At 28.7% G+C, this 18,283-nt stretch overlaps 1 protein-coding gene and 1 long non-coding RNA gene across 2 annotated transcripts; both read right to left on the reverse strand.

Annotated features, from left to right (window-relative positions):
• Positions 1 to 4,219: 4,219 nt before the first annotated feature.
• LOC123266633 lies at positions 4,220 to 4,903 on the reverse strand. The gene is made up of 3 exons (XR_006509821.1): positions 4,744 to 4,903; positions 4,507 to 4,642; positions 4,220 to 4,421 (listed from the first exon to the last, which is right to left on the reverse strand). It is a non-coding gene; the product is annotated as an uncharacterized LOC123266633 (long non-coding RNA).
• A 364-nt stretch (positions 4,904 to 5,267) lies between these two features.
• Positions 5,268 to 8,705, reverse strand: LOC123267312. The gene is made up of 4 exons (XM_044731877.1): positions 7,842 to 8,705; positions 7,097 to 7,730; positions 6,585 to 6,907; positions 5,268 to 5,276 (listed from the first exon to the last, which is right to left on the reverse strand). Exons 1-4 carry the CDS (start codon positions 8,703 to 8,705, stop codon positions 5,268 to 5,270), a joined length of 1,830 nt encoding a protein of 609 aa, XP_044587812.1.
• Between the last annotated feature and the right edge of the window lie 9,578 nt (positions 8,706 to 18,283).

Here is an 18,283-nt window from a genome sequence, read left to right on the forward strand (position 1 = left end):
AAGGACGATAGAATCTGCACCGAAGAAACAATGGGCACCGCGCTCTCCCCTTAGAGCTTGGTAACCTGCATGATCAAAAAAGAAGAAAACTGGACAACTGTAGTAGCCTACGCGCAGCGTCTCTTGAAAGAAAAAACCACAGAAAGGGATTAGAAACCAGTAATAACAAGAAGTAGGTGTTGTGAGGCACAACATAGACTGGATTGAAGTAATGCTAACGCGGTCCTGATCCAGTCTTCCCTGTAATATCTATAGGGAAATGAGAGAGGAGGATGTTTAGTCGGTATTGTTGCAAAATAATATTGTCTTCTGAGTCCGACATACCCAGGCACCAACACCTAGTCCTGGCAACAACACCAAGTCCTGGCATACGTAAACGTATTTTACCTCCTCTATAAAAAAAAAAAAAAAACACACACACACACACACACACACACACACACACACACACACACACACACACACACACACACACCCATACAGACGCCATCGCGGCAATAGTCAGGGAAGCTTCCTAGGACCTCAAAACGTCGAGATCTGATGAAAACTCGATTTTCGAAAAATAGGGTAAAAACAAAAACTTTCCGATTTTTAAATATTTTCAATTTTCTTAGCGGGAAGTTAAAAATAATAATGAAACATAAAATTTTATTTATTTTCTATTTTAATTCGCCCAGCGAAGCGGGCAGGAAACGGCTAGTATATATATATATATATATATATATATATATATATATATATATATATATATATATATATATACTGTTACCCGCCCGCTTCGCTGGGCGCTTTATAGAATTGCATTTTTAGATCTAGACTTGAAATTTAATTAGAGTATTGTTTTGACTTGCACAGATTCCAAATGAGTATTGAAAGTTTTAGTTAATGTCATTGCAAGTCTCATAAGTAAAGTTGAAGTCTGTCTAGCTTCGAGTCCGAAGAATTTTTTTTGTCATTTAAAATTTTCTCAGCGACATCAATTTTTCATAGAAAATAAACTTAACATGTTTTTACATACCCAGTGTTTGGAAAATGCATTCATTTTAATCAGTAACATTCCCTCGATCCCGTAATAAGAACAATTTATAAGTTATGTAATCAGCAAAAATAACATGTATGTAAAATTCTAAGTTCGTTGACCGAATTACTACATATAATGTTAAGTTTTGGAAACCTTACAATGACTTTTTCCCGCTGGTAAAGAGACGTTTGTTGCAAGGAAATTTTTAGCAAATGTTATTGAAACTCAATAGACAGGGTCTAAATTTTATGTTTCAAAAAGTCCTAGTTGATAAACAACAACATTTTCAGTAGATTTCATAGATATCTAACTATTTTAATTCTTGAAACCAATTTTACCATAACCAAACATACGATCAGCATATAAATATAAATTTTCAACACTTAGTTCACCAGACATAATTAGCTTCTTTCTTTTAACTTTTTTTAAATGACGTGAAATCAATCAAATATTAAGGTTATGTAATAAAAACAAAAGAAAATCGTATTAAAAACAAATGATTGAAAAATGAGTCTTTTGTTTTTATTAGCGGGAAAAAATGTATATAAAAATTAATCGTAAAAAAAATGAGAAAGGGTTGATAAAATCCAAAAATAAGTAGCCTATAACCATATATGAAAAATTCTGCGTCGAAAGGTAGCAGTCCCATCCCGATAGCTTCAGTAGTTTTGACGTCAACTTTTATCAAAGGAACCCTATTTCGTTATATATGTATATTTTCCACCCACGCATTCGCCCACGCGTAGGTATATATGGAACTAAATTCTCAAAAAAGTAACGTAATAAAAATTATTTCCTTTTATGCCGATAAAAAAAACAAATAAATTGAAGAAAAATGCTCGTCTTTTGTTTTTATCGGCGGGAAAAAATGTTTATTAAAGTTAAATAAAAATAAAATGGTGAAGGATTGATGGAATTCGAAAAATAAGTAGCCTATAACCATCTACAATTCATTCCGCATCGAATGGTCCTAGTCCCATATCAATACGTTCAGTAGTTTTTGCGTGATTGACGGTCTACAAAACCCACTTTCATTATATATGTATAGATATATATATATATACTAGCCGTCCCCGCCCGCTTCGCTGGGCGAATTGTACATAATTGTAATTGTAATTAGTTTAATTTATAATTTTTTTTTTAATTTTTGATTTTTTTTCTCTAATTTTTTTTACATTTATTTTATTTATTTCAATTCTACAAAAAAATCAAATTAAATTAATTTAATTTATTATTATTTTTATTGATTTTTTTATTTTTATTAATTTTTTATTTTTTATTTTTCAATAATTCTTTATTTTTTATTGATTTTTTTTATTTTTTATTTATTTTTAATTTTTAATTTTTTATTAATTTTTTTTATTTTTTATTTATTTTTAATTTTTTATTTTTTATTAATTTTTTAAATTTTTTATTTATTTTTAATTTTTTATTTATTTTTATTTTTTAATTTTTTATTGATTTTTTATTTTTTTTTTTTATTTTTTTATTTATTTTTTATTTTTTATTTTTTATTTATTTTTTTCTGAAATTTTTTTAATTTTCTAAAAACATAATTCAGGGATAATTTTTATTGAAATCTAAGAATATCCACTTAAACCGTTGAGCATAAATAAATAAATTAATTATAATTTATCATCAAATTAGTCATCGACGTCCATTTCAGCCTCTACTCGTCTCTCCATTGTCCTGCTTCTTGAATTATAGAATAAATGCGTGGGATTGAAGCCGGCAAAACTAAACACGCGAAATTCAAATGGCGAGTAGTCCTGACTGACGTTGAAAGATCGTCCATACAGACAAACTCCTGACACCTTGACAACCTGTAAAAAAAAAATTAAATTATTAATTTATTATTTTAAATTTTTTATTTTTTTTTTTTAAATGGATAATTGTACGACAATATATTAATTGAAACGTACGTCACCATACATCAAGTCATTAACCTTTTTTTTTTAAATTTACCTAATTAATATCGATTGAATGTCGCAGGTCGTGATTGACGTCAACTACTATGATGACGTGAGAATGACCCACGTCATCATAGATGCCGAAAAAAAAGTGATCAGTATATAAAAATTCACGGTAGCCGAATATTTCGCGCACACATCCGATGAATCTGAAAAAAAAAAAAAAAATTAGTTCATTTTGATAATAAGAGAAAGAATTTAAATTTTAAATGATAAAAAAGACTTACTCATAAAATCGGCCTTGCCGGAAAAATGGTCTAGCGTTTACATTCATGTTTCTTCTTCCGTTGATACGAGATTAATGATACAAATGTTAGTTTATTTACTTATTTATTTATTCATATGTTTAAAAAAAAAAAACTCACTAACACTTGAAAGTTTTATACAATTTTTGTTTATTGACTAACTTTACATGTATATGTATAAGTAATCTAAATTTAAAATCTCGCGCAATTATTTTTATATTTACAAAATTTTTTAATGAATCCTAAGCAATAATTTTTTTTACATTTATTTTATTTATTTTTTTTTATCTCAATTCTATAAAAAAATTAAATTAAATTAATTAAATTTATTATTATTTTTATTTATTTTTTATTATTTATTGATTTTTTATTTATTATTGATTTTTTTTTTTTATTGATTTTTTCTTTTTTATTATTGATTTTTTATTTTTTATCGATTTTTTATTATTTATAGATTTTTTATTTATTATTGATTTTTTATTTTTTATTGATTTTTTCTTTTTTATTATTGATTTTTTATTTTTTATCGATTTTTTATTATTTATAGATTTTTTATTTATTATTGATTTTTTATTTTTTATCGATTTTTTATTTTCTATAGATTTTTTATTTTTTATTGATTTTTTATTTCTTATTGATTTTTTATTTATTCTTCTTTCTGAAATTTTTTTTACATTCATTTTAATTAAAAAAAAAAAAAAAAAAAAAAACAATTCAAGAACAATTTTTATTGGAATCAAAGAGTATCCACTTAAACAGAGAAACATAAATAAATTAATTAAATTAATCTATATTATTATAAGAGATTCCTATCTATATAGTCACTTATCACGATATCTCGGAAACCATCAGACTTAGAAAATTTAAATTTAGTACGAACATTACTTTAGCCATTTTGAATTTTTGATTTTCTTTTTTATTTTTTTATTTACTAATTATTTTTTAATTTTGAAACTAACAAATCACAATTTTCAAAATAAAAATAAATTTCAAACATAAAACAGGAATTGTATGTCCACTATTATTTTCTCAATTTTCTTGGACGGCCCATTTTCTTAATTGTCACATTTATTTCTTCGCTTCCTATGGATTCTTCTTCTTCACCTCGTGACTTTATATCCTCTTCTCCTCCACCTCGTGTCTTCATCTCCTCATCTCCTGCTTCTGTTTTCTGTTCAGCTTCTCCTAATTAAAATATAATAATTTTCATCTTAACAACCTTTTTCAAAAATAAAAAAATGCGACAAGTAAATGATTAAAAAAAATTAACTTTTTAATTTCCATTGTCTTTGTTTTTCCTCTTGTTTACTTAAACGAATCATTCTTTCATTATTTTTTCTCTCTAAATAATCTCTTATCTCTTTAAAATGGAACAAAGCGTTGAAAATTCCATCAATTAATGATTTCTACATAAATTATAAAAAATTATTGATTTTATATTAATGTCAAATAATTTTAAAAGAATAGTTTTTATTATCATATAATAATATATGCATTTTAAATTTACCTTTCTAATTTCTGCAAAACCATTTTTGTCTTTATTATCATCATATTCGTAGCAGCCAATCCCTTCGTGAAATCTTCCATCTCGTAAAGAAATTCTAACTACTGTAACGCATTCGGGAACACAGTTTTTTGATTTATTATCTGTAATGAAATGATTAATTTATTAGTAATAACAATTACAAAATTAAAATTTTATCCAAAAATTTAAAAAGATTATTTTTATTTTAATGTTCAAAAAAATATAACTTACCTATAGTTTGAGATTTGATCTCATGTGACCAATTCTCATTCCCAAGTACATAGTCAGCACACAAAATTAAACTTTCGATACTTTCTTTATTTGACATCTTTAGTCCTTTTTGAAGCTATTTGAAGCGTTTAATCAATCAAATACTTCGGTTGTATGAAAAAGTAGGTTAGGATCAACCGTTTTCCTAATTATTTTTTAAACAAATGACAGTCAATTCATTGACAGATAGATTTTACTTTTGTTTTTAAACAAAAGATAATCGATCAATGAAAAATTTACATAACCTATAAAATATGAATAACCAAAACAATATTATGAATCTTCTAAGAGAAATGTTTAATATTTTACCAAGTCGAGGATACTTTTATCAAAAAAACAACAGGTAAGATGTAAAATAATGAAACAATTAAAATATAGAGATTTAAAAATAATTTAATCTCTTGATACAGTTTTTATGGCTACGTATGCGAAACATATGGACATCAAAGATATGGGGAGAAAAATTATCATATTTTTACAGTAACCGGATGGGATTCTTTCAATTATCTTTTTGCAATCGAAAATGCATCGTTCACCGAATGTTTAAAAATCAATAAAAATCAAGTAGGTTAATTATTATTTTAAGTTCATACCATCATGCGTTAGATAATTTATTGATAGAAATTAATTGATAGTACTTTCCATATAGATTTTACACATTTCAAATGCAGCAGATTTTATTTGTCACTTTCCATCAATTAATGATGAAAATTTATCCACTTCTAAATTTCTTACAACGTTTAACCAAATTACTTTTTTCAATGAATTTGTAGTAGAAAAATTACCAATCCTTGCGACACAAAAGATGACTATCGAAGACGAATACGAATGAATAATAAATATACCAGATTATTAAATTTACAATTAAATATTATGTGTATTAATAAATCATGGTGGTTTTCTTCATAAAAAAAGAACTCAGAAATTTATTCATACTTTTAAAAATTATAAAATAGTCTTGAATTTTTTACAATTATAATAAGGTTAATACTTAGTTAGATTTATAAAAATGAATTGATAAAACCGTTTCCATAGACAATTCATATCACAATGTTTTGGATGCGTGGGTGGATGCTTAGGGGTGCGTAGGTGGATGCGTGCACTGATAAAAAAATTGGCTTGACTCAAGAGCCAAACTCTTGAACCAAGGATTCCATTTTGAAGAAAATGATTTTCTCGAGTCAAGAGAAAATGATAATAATAATAATAATAATAATAATAATAATAATAATAATAATAATAATAATAATAAAAGAATTTTTTATTCAATACAATGAATTTTAAATTACTTATAACGACTTATGACTTATAATGTAGAATAACAAAACGTATTTTGGTTATGTTGAATAGAATTATATTAATATTTCTTTGTATACTATATTTCTTGTTTTTTCTTCTTCTGCTAAAATAAATAAATTCTCTGCTTTTCCAATTCTTGAAAATGCAACATATAGTTGACCATGAGAAAAACATTTAGTTGACAAGTCCACACCTGATATTTTCAATGTTTGACCTTGAGACTTATTAATTGTCATTGCAAAACATACACGAACCGGAAATTGAATGCGTTTGAATTGAAATTCGTAATCAGTACAAATAATAGGAATACGAGGTATAAAAACAATATCGTTTGTCCCAGTAATAATTTTTGCTTCTATAACATTTTTCTTCAATGATATCACTTGTAGTCGAGTTCCATTACACAATTTAGGGGGATTCAGATTTCTCATAAGCATAATTGGTGCAGCAACTTTTAGTTTCAAATTATGATGTGGCATGCCAGCTGGATTCAGAGAATTTAAAAATTCTACAGGAAAATTAGTTACATCATCTTGCTCTACTACATTATCAACAGAGGTATAAATAATCTCTTCACCTTCATATAAATTTAAACATATATTATTTAATCTAGTCGCATGATCATTCATAGATGTAAAAATTGATCTTTCACTTAACCAAATCGTTGATTTTGTTTTTAAATTTTTTATGTCGGGATAAACATTATTTAATAAATCATCTAAATTATTTACTATAATTCCGACACCAGTAGGTATTTTAATTTGACCATTTTCTTCTTCAATTTCTTCATTACCAATTTTTAAAAGAAGTCTCGAAAATTCTTCAGCGTTCACATCACTATATAAGTGAGCTCTCATATTTTTTGACAATGATAATAAATTCAACTTTGGCCATAAAAAAGACGACTTTAAACATGCATTAACTTCATCAGCTCTGGTACCACGTTTGACAACAGGTAATGTCTGACGGAAATCACCCGCTAAAACCAATGTCATACCACCCATATCATGTTTATCATTCCTTATATCTATCATAGTTCGATTTACTGTCTCCAAAGCTCGTTTATGTGACATTGTACATTCATCCCATATGATAACAGAACATTCTTTAAAAACTTTCGCGGCTTCACTTTGTTTGCTTATATTGCAGATCGGAGAATCATCAATATTTAAGTTTAATGGTAATTTAAATAAAGAATGAGCAGTTCTTCCACCGGTTAATAAAGTAGCAGCAATTCCTGAACTTGCAACAGCCAATGCAATCTTTCCACTGCTCCGCACTTTGGCTAACAATAAATTTAATAGAAAAGTTTTTTCAGTTCCTCCAGGGGCATCTATGAAAAATAATTTACCTTGATTCTCATTTACGCTTTCTAAAATTTTTTCATAAACATTTCGTTGCTGATTAGTTAATTTAGGTTCATTTTCAGTAATAAAATTTGATAAACTTTCAATATTGTAATTAGTTTTTTTATGATAATTTCCCCGCAAATAGGTTCTGTTTGTTCTTACAGGAGATGTGAAGTTAAATTCATTTAATGTTTTTCCTGATATTGAAAATAATTGATCTTCAATTAGTATTAACGCTTCATTGTAAATTTCATTATTAAAATCAAGTTGATTGTTATCATTATGTCTTCTGAAACGATGTAATATATCTTCTGACATTGCATTTCTGTATTTCAACCATAATTGGATAGGCTCCGTAACATGGCAAAATCCTAAGATGATAACGAATAAATTTCTTAGATGAAAAGGCATTTTATATATAGTGGCTTCTTCTATTGCTTGATCCCAATGGTCATCATTTTCTAATAATCCGAGTGCTGCACAGGCAGCTTGAAAAGATTCATGAATTTGATTATTAACCGTTTTTAATGATTGGAAAGATGTAGGTCCACGTATTTTATGAAGTAACATTCTTAAACTATAACATTCAAAATTGTTAGGGTGTACTGTATAAACTCTACCCAAAGCATTACTTTTTTTAATTTCAGGATAATTAGGAACATTTTGACCTATTTTTCTACGTTTAAATACATGAAGACGCCAAGTGTAATAAGCAGGTACTTCACTATATAATAAAGTTTTAGCAAAGTCATCTTCAGAACATAATTTAAAAAACTCTGTCAACGTAGTTTTTGGAGGCGATACCGCAAAATGTTGTATATTTGTGTTATTATTGAAATAAACTCTTTGACCGTTTTCCAGATGAACTGCTAAATGAACGACTGTTGGGTCTCTCTCATGAATCGGAAAACCTAATATCCTCCAAACAGCTTCTGAGGAACTAATGTATCGACCCGATTGAAAAATTTCGATTTCGTTATTTTCATCGTTAACCGAATAAGTGGCTTGGTCACTTCCTTTGTTCATGTATTTACAGATATATTTAACAGATTTCGCAGAATTACAATACTCGACGTTAACGTGAGCTTTACATAATCTTGATAGTAAAGGGTTATCCGGTACTATCCATCGATTATCCACCTCAAATTCACCTAATTAAGTAGGTATCTTTACAGTAAAACCACCATCAGATGGACTTCTTCGTCTATATTTTGGATAATTATCATCACCGGTTTGAGTTTCCTGAAGTAATTGCTTAGGAAAATTTTTTGTACATTTTCCATCACTCATACATTGACACCGAGGATTTATTTGTCCACATGGACCATGTATCATATTATTCTTAACAACTTCAAATAAAATTGGATCTGTTTTTGGATTAGGGATTTCTGCACTAATGACAGTATCTATCTGTTCTGGTTTAATTTTATCTTTCAGCCATAGTAGAATATGAATGTGGGGAAGACCACTCAACAGTATACATATAGGCTAATGTTTCTCCAAATATACGTTCTTTCGTTATTAAATTAATTAATTTTTTTACTTTTATCCGGAATACCCTAGCTATTATATCATGACGATCTTGAGATTTTTGTCCTGTAATAAGTTCACTTACTATTTCACTCCATTTTGGATTGCAGGTAAAAGTTATAAATAGATCTGGTTTCCCAAATGATCTAATATAGACCATACCATCTTGAGTGCGTTCGTGCATATAACGATATCCTCCCGTGAATGATGATGGAAGTATTACCAACTTCCCAATTTCATTAATGTTTTCGTCTTTTCTTAAAGCATCTTGCAAATGAATATAATTTTCAGCGCGTAATTTCGATTGATTATTTCGTATAAAAGATAGTCTTTCTGATTCAATTTTAGCATACATATCGACTAAAAATTGATTAAACAATGATCTGAAGTGATGTAAATGATTATGGTTATTATGCCTAAGCACAATTCTATAAGCGTAGAAAGACATAGCTGATACGTTTTTATTTCCATATGGCTGCCCAGAAATAGGATTTATTTGAGGAATATTTATCGAATATCCATCTTCTCCGTAACAAAAAATTAAAGGATATTGTAAACAATCATAGGACCGATGTATTTCCTTTATACGTTGAATTTTATTGTTACGAAGATTAAGAACAATGTCTCTTGTATTAAATTCTTGTCCAACAATCAAAACAGCAACTTCACTTGAAGTGGGTTCATTATATCTTCGTATATGCTGATCAACAGGTTTTTTATCTGATCGTATGATAATTTTTAAATTAACACAATCGCGCGGAACATGTTCCATAGCTGATTTGAAATCTTTTATATAAACATTATTTCGATGAAGCATGGATTGAGGCTCGGTGATCAAATCCTTGTCAATATTATTCTCAAATATATTACATCTAGATTGAGCTTGAAAATTCAAATCTTCAATGAAATAAATTTGTAAAAATTTTTCTTGGTTTTCGTCAACAGGATAGATACTACCAATGGTATGATAAACTTGTCCTTGAACTTTGAATGTCGGTAAATATACATCATTGAAAACTTTAGATGTTCTGAAAGATGTCATTTGAAAAGCAGCATTATATTTTCTGATATTTTCAAGAAAATGTTTTGACTTGCTGTGTACTCCTTTTATTAAATTATAGAGTGGTTGGGGAGATTGAAGAATCGGTGGTAAAGAAACTTTTCCTTCGGAACAACAAATTGAATGACATTCATCCTTCCACCGTAGTGCAGAACAATATGCGCAAATAAACGACATTTTTCCAATTTTAAATACTGGATCATCATCATACTTAATTCTTATATCATAGTTAAATGCACTATATTCTTTTTGCTTTCCCCATGGAGACATATTGTATAGTCCAGTAGTATTATTAACGTTATCATTATTATTATTATTATTATTACGAATGTCACTTGTATCAATATTAGCATCGTTAGGATTGATACCATTGATTTCGATATTGTCTTGATTATGGAGATTATTTTCTACTATTGTCTCATCAACGGATCCTCGCAATCGTATTAGCCTCATTCTTTTTGCAATAGTTGTAGATCGGCCTAGTTGCAACTTTTTTTTTGGCATGATGGGATTCTGTGAATGCATATAAAAAATTTTTAATAAATTAAAAAATCCATGAAGTCACCAATAACAAATATATTTTATTAAAATAAAATATATAATCAACGTGAATATATTAATTATACTAACTTTTATAAGTTGGAGGCCCTCTTCTTCATTCAACTAACTAACAAATACTAAACGTATCATAACCAATAAATACTAAACAAAACACAATCGATTAAATGACACACAGAATCTTTTTTGTTTTGAAACAAAAGATAGCGTAAATAAATGACATCTTTACATAACCTTTGAAAGATGAATAATTTTTAAACAAAAGATAGTAGCATAAATGAATGCCATATTTACATAACCTAGAAATGAATTAACAAAACCGTTGCTATAGACAACGGTCTAATAATTCATGTCACAACCTTGTGGATGCGTGGGTAGATGCGTGGGAGTGCGTAGGTGGATGCGTGGGTGGATGTGTGGGAGTGCGTGGGTGAATGCGTGGGAGGGTGTGTGGAAACGCATTTATAAGCATTGAAGTGAAGTTAGACATTTTGCCGGTCCTTGTGCGCTCGAATATGAAGAAGAAGTGATGTTCATTTGTTTTCGTAGCAGAAACAAATGACTATCCACATAAATTTGAAAAAAAATGGTAAAGGGTTGATGGAATTCAAAAAATGAATAGCCTAAAACCTTCTACAATTCATTCCGCGTCGAATGGTCATAGTCTCATGCCGATCGGTCCAGTAGTTTTCAAGTTTATCGATAACAAAGAAAAAAAAAGTTGCTTATATATATATATAGATATAATATCTCAAAATTTTTAGGATTCAGTTCAAATAAGCACAAAAAATGATTTTAAATTGACATTTATATTTCTTAATATTTCCTAGATATGGATGTTTTCTAATTTTTACGATAATATAAGGTAAAGACACCAATTAGTGACACGGGTCCAACTATTGACACCCTATTTTACTTAAAATCTTATTTTATTATCTACAATATTAATAACAATCATTTATTTTTTTATACAATCACTATAATTTAAGAATTAAAAAAATAATAGTTGAAAAAAATATCCACAGATTCGGTAGAATCTAGCGCCAAGTTCCGTTCAAATCCGTTGTAAACGGAGCGCGAGACTACCGACTGTGTTTACTGTAAGCAGAACGGTATTTTGAGGTTGCAAAATTTTATTTAATTCTACAGTGCTTTTTGTTCTTAATTTTATATTATAACAGTAATTCATGCTTTATTTTACTGATATTAATTAATTATATTCAATTATAAGAATTAATCTACATGAAATTATTAAATTTTATCAGCACAAACTATAGCAAGCTCAAAAATTTCGATCCTGACTTTTTTTCTATGTAAAAAGTGACATGCCACAGACTAAATAATTCGAGAATTCATGGTAATTTTCCAATAGATGGGAAACTACAGTTAAAAAAATACATTTCACAGCTTGCATATACGTCCGCTAGACTTGTTTAAATTTATTCTTCTCCATTTTTTTAAATATCTGTCATTTCACTTGTTTGTTTTATGATTTGTCTAATTTCATAGACATCTTATTTTTAAATTTTATAATTTTATGCTTATCTTTTTTAAAATAATTCCAATTTTTTTGGTAACTAAATTTTTACATTACTACCTTTATTATTATCGAAATTTTAAATTATCTTTATTTAGACAAATAATTTTTTTATTATTTCTAATATAATATTTATATAAATTTTTTACTTAGTGATTTCGTCATTTAGAGTTGGCCAAATTTTGATGTTTGTATTTTCCGTAAAATTCTTGACCGGTACGAATCATTGAAAGGCATTGTATATTCATTAATTAAAATAATAAAGTTGACTATAGTATTCTGAAACAACTCATCAGCGTAAAATATGTTAACTATTTTGGTTAGGTAAGAACTCAAACTAAGAGCTGATTTTTAATTATTTTTTAAACTAATAAAATTAAAAATTCTTTTTTAATAAATAATTTAAGTATGAAAAATTAACAATATTTACATTCAACTGAATGGTTATAAATTAGAAAATAATTGGTGTAATAATTAGTACACATAATTTATGTGCACAATTTAGGCTGCATTCCATATTGACAGGTGAGTTTATATTACGGCGCTGTAATCTAAAGTCAAGGGCCCAGTTTCTGACACTCTAAGAGTGGCGGCAGGGGTTATAATACAATAATAAACATAATATTTAATTGGAGTAAATAATTTTTACATCATAAAAAAATTCAGAATTTCTTAAAAGATCATGAACGCGAAAGAATGATATGGAACCAGTTTATGTTGTTGTTTATGTTTTTATTTTTTTTTTTCACGGTTGGAATCATAATTAATTACGTACGTAATTAATTAATTTTAATTAAAAAAAAAATGTAATGACCTATTGAATAGAATGTATTTTTTTTATTTAAAATAACGTTAGAAGTGTCAGTAACTGGATCAGTGTCAATAATTGGTGCAACAGCATGTCACTATTAGTTGGATCTATCGATATATCAGCCTATTAATAATTGATGTAACTGGATAATTAACTTTGTCTATCAAAATAAATTAATAAACTTGAAAAACTATTATTAAAAAGCATTATTTGGTTTTTCTAAAGATTAATTAATATAGTGTAAAATAAAAAAATTGGACAATCTTAATTTAAAATATGTTAGAAAAAATTAAATCTTAACCATGTCTCTCATAGTGTCATTAATAAGTGCTTTTACCTTATAACGATGTTTCCATAGTAGTTTTAAATAATTTTTTTTTCTCGTGGATAAACTTCAAAACGAAAATAACAATAATTGAATAAAGATGTATAAGTCGACATAGATTATATATATTCTATGGGCTAACCTATGCCCATTTAAAACTGGAGAACTCGTCGTCCATAGAAGATATTTTTAAAACAGTATTACTAATTTATAAATTAAAATTAATTATTTGATGTATTAATAAGAAACTTAAAATAAATTAAAGTTAGACTAAAAAAAAAGAAAAAAAAAAAACAGTGTAATTTTAACAAATTTTTATTAAGTTGTTCAACATAATTTTCATCTAAATAACAAGAGATATTCCTTACAAAAATGTCTGGAAGTATGCTCCAAAATACATCATCAAAAAATAAATTAACATTTCTTAACCTATCCTGTCTAATTAAAACTTGTTTCAAACGGTAATCGATTATGTTCGCATATAAAGGGAATTTTTCACGATAGTTTACAATATTCTCTTCTTTTACACATTTGAATTTTAAAGCTGCACTTTGTGCGCTAGTATTCAACAAATCATGAAAAAAAAACTCGGGTATGCGCAATTCTGAACTTCTTCATTAATTCAACTTCCTTTGAACAAGAATCTAAAACTTTATCAAACTCTTGATGATTAATTACTTCCAAATTGCGTTCACTCAAATGTAAACCAGCGGCTTTCATCTTCACTAAATGCTCCTTGATAGTTGGAATTAATCGGTAATTTGTATGTCTTCCCAAGTCCACCACAGTCTTGTAACTTGAATCCACAATATTGAGATCAACACCAGCACTCAGAAGACATTCGACGACTTCTTGACTAGCCAACGGAATCGCTCCATGGAGTACGGATTGATTCCTGTTTGCCGTTATAGCCTGTACATTAGCGTTTCTGCTCAACAAGACCTTGACTGTTTCAAGTTGATTCTGCTTCGCTGCCATATACAGAGGAGTCACTTTATCACCAAAGTAATTGCACGATAAATTAACATCTGCATCGAACTTTAGCAGAACTTTCTTGCTGATGGTCTTGGATAGCTTTTATTAACGGTGTGTAGCACCTGTCGCAGGATTTATTGACATCAGCTCCATTATTCAGCAGGAAATCAATCATCTCCAAATTTTCCGGGTGATTGTTGATGGCAATGTTCAGGGTTAAACAATTTCCGTGGCATCTTCCTTGATAATCAGCGTTCACGTTCACTCCTGTTTGTATCAACAACTTGACCGCATGAAATTGATTTTCAGAGACAGCTCTTTGGAGTGGTGTAAAACAATTCTCTTCTTCTGCTCCAATCTTGTTGACATCCACGCAGCTCCGGCGTGGATGTATTCTTTCAGGATATTAATGTTTCCCAGGTGAGCAGCAACGTGAAGAACTTGGTCCTTTAAGCTGCTGTGGGTTTTTATCAGTTTAGACACTAACTTTTTATCAGAGTTGTAAATGGCCTTGCGAAACATAGATTGTTCGTAGCTGTTTGCATTCAGGAACTCCAATAAGTCGATTGAAAGAGCCATGGCTAAGTCTTGCACTATTTGAAAATAGAGATGTAAAAAGAATTATACAAAGTACGAATTAATACACAGGACTGTTTACTTTTAGTTATGAATTTAACTCTGTAAAGGCTTGAGCGACTTTGAATGTTGTCAGGCGAAAGTGCTCAATATATATTCTCACCCCTACTCTTAGTGCAGTTGGGGACTTCTATGATTTTTCAGGCATGCCGGTGAAAGATAGAGATTGGCTGGAAGTAAGAGGGGGAAGAATGATCGCAGGCTTACTTATACCCGCCTTTACCCTGAAAACATTATAATGAATAAAGCTTATTTAAACTTATTAAATATGAAAATTAAAAATTGAAAAAATTCAGGTGCCTGCAGAATAGATCAATGAACAATATAATTTTGATAACATAATATTTGATGATAATTATAATTAAAAAAAAAAATCGTTTCTTCAAAAAAATTTTTTATTGCTTGAAAACGCATTTGTTAAATAACAATTTTTTTTACCACTTGTTATGAGAATTATGAAACCATTTTTTTTTTTAAATCATTATTTATCTTGGGTCTTTGATATTAAAAAAAAATTCGATTATTATTTAAATTTTCATTGTTTATTTAATAAACAGTTTGTAATAAGTTATAAGCAAATAAATTATTTTTTTGTATTTTTTTTCTTTTTCTACTTAAAAAAACAAAAATAACCATGTATTATTAAAAAAAAATTCATTTTTCTTTTTTATTGAACTTTCAATTTTCTTTTCTCTTTCATTTCACCACTCTGACCTGATTTTTTATGTTAAACTTTATTATAACTTTTCAACTAATGGAGATACAAGGAAAAGATTGCAGACTTATTTATTCTTTATTAATTAAACAACAAACTAAGCCAAAATTTGAAGCTCTCACTCAATTATTTATTTAATTTATACCATTTGTTTATAAAAATAATCTTTCAGAAAATTTTTTTAACTTCCCGCTAAGAAAATTGAAAATTTTCAAAAATCGGGAAGTTATTGGTTTCACCCCGTTTTTCGAAAATCGAGTTTTTACTCCAAGTGGATCGGGTAAGTTGGCTTGAAAAATTAATAAATCTTCTTTAACAAATAATAATATTATTATTTTTATTATTTTTTTTGTTTGTAACAAAAAATGGAGCGATCATACCAGGGGTGCTTGTTTTTCAAGAAAATTGCGGTTGTGACGTCAAAAAAATTATTTTAAATATGAGTACATGAAGAGAAAAGAATAGAACTTATTCCTATGTTCGAATGGTAACCATTACCATGATACATAGTAACGGAAATTTTTGTGAGAACCCTGTGTAAATTTGCTAATAAAAATCTTAGAAATTGTGATAAAAATATGAACAATCACTCATTCGATGCGGAATTAAATTCTGAAAATAATGTTGTTGTTTTTTTTATTTTTTTGATGAAAATTTCAATTTGTTATTAACAAAAAACATAAACAAAATAAAAAATCTAAGTTTTTCGTAAATAACTCAATAACTATTGGTGATCCCGAGTAAAAACATAAAATAGCCGCAACAGCGCCGTACGGAGTCTAAGTGCCCGCAACAGCGCCGCATCACAGCCGCAACAAATCTGTGATAAAAAAATTAGGAAAACGGTTGACCCTGAAGGCCATCCCTGCAACTTCCCGCTAATTCCATACTTAGGCGCTTAAAATTGCACCAATGACGTTTTTGAGCTCTTCGAGCTCAAAAATACAATTTATGGGTTATTTTGAGCTCTCCGAGCTCAAAGAGATTGCTTTCTTATGCTTTAAAGCTCTTCGAGCTCAAAAGTCTGATAGAGATTTGATGACACTATTTTTTGAATTTTTAAACCGCAATAACTTTTGAATGAATAAACCGATTTTTACGCGGTTAGAAACATTCGACGCAGTTTTTTAAGCCTCACAAAGAATCTCAAATTTTGAATTGATCGCGCTAGGAATTTTGGAGTTATTCCGAAAAAACACTTTTTTCGGTTTTCTTTCGTTCACGATATCTCTCGAATGAATCAACCGATTTTGACCGGACTGGTGGCGATCGACGTTGTTTTTTGAGGTTAAGAGCTGATTAGTTTTCAGAATTGAACCTTTAAGCCGTTTAAAAGTTATTCCAAAAAAACCACATTTGAAAAAAAGTTATTTTTCAGTTTTTTTAAGATTTCTCAAAATCTATTGATCTGAATCGGTCCAAATAGTTTTCAAAATCTAAGTTTAGTCAAGCCCTTTCGAATGGCACCAACCGCGATGAAATCGGTCAAGCTGTTCAAAAGTTATAAGCGGTTCACATACTTTCACACACACACACACACACACACACACACACACACACACACACACACACACACACACACACACACACACACACACACACACACACACACACACACACACACACACACACACACACACACACACACACACACACACACACACACACACACACACACACACACACACACACACACACACACACACACACACACACACACACACACACACACACACACACACACACACACACACACACACACACACACACACACACACACACACACACACACACACATACATACAGACACCGTGACAACCTCGCGGGGATAGTCAGGGAAGCTTCCTGTGACCTTCAAACGTCGAGATCTGATGAAAACTCGATTTTTGCAAAACGGGGTGAAAACAATAACTTCCCGATTTTTGAAAATCTTCGATTTTCTTAGCGGGAAGTTAAAAAAACAAAAGAAAAAAATATAGAAATTTTCAATAAAATAAAAAAAAAAAATTTCGTAGTTGCAAAACCATACATTAATTATTACTTCTGCTCAGTGCTTTGTAAGCAACTAAGTACTTAAATAATATTAAATTTTATTTTCATAATTCAAAGTTGTTAAAATACAAATAGTATCAATGCGAAAATATTTTCTACTTTAGCAAGAAATTTTTTGCTTTTAATAATATTCAAAACTTTTTTTTGTAACAATTGATGTATAGTTTATTATTTACAATATTTTTTTTTTTTTTTTTATTAATTTAATTGGAAAATTTGAAATTATAAAGCACTGAGCATAAACATACGTTTCAAGACATATATTCCTTAGATAATTTCAAATTTTCGAATTAAATTAAAAAAAAAAAAAAAAAATTAGGAAAACGGTTGACCCTAAAGGCCATCCCTGCAACTTCCCGCTAATTCCGTTAATACCTGGCCGCTTTTTTGAGCTCTTCGAGCTCA

The sequence above is a fragment of the Cotesia glomerata genome, linkage group LG6, assembly GCF_020080835.1.
Source record: "Cotesia glomerata isolate CgM1 linkage group LG6, MPM_Cglom_v2.3, whole genome shotgun sequence".
NCBI classification, from domain to species: domain Eukaryota; kingdom Metazoa; phylum Arthropoda; class Insecta; order Hymenoptera; family Braconidae; genus Cotesia; species Cotesia glomerata.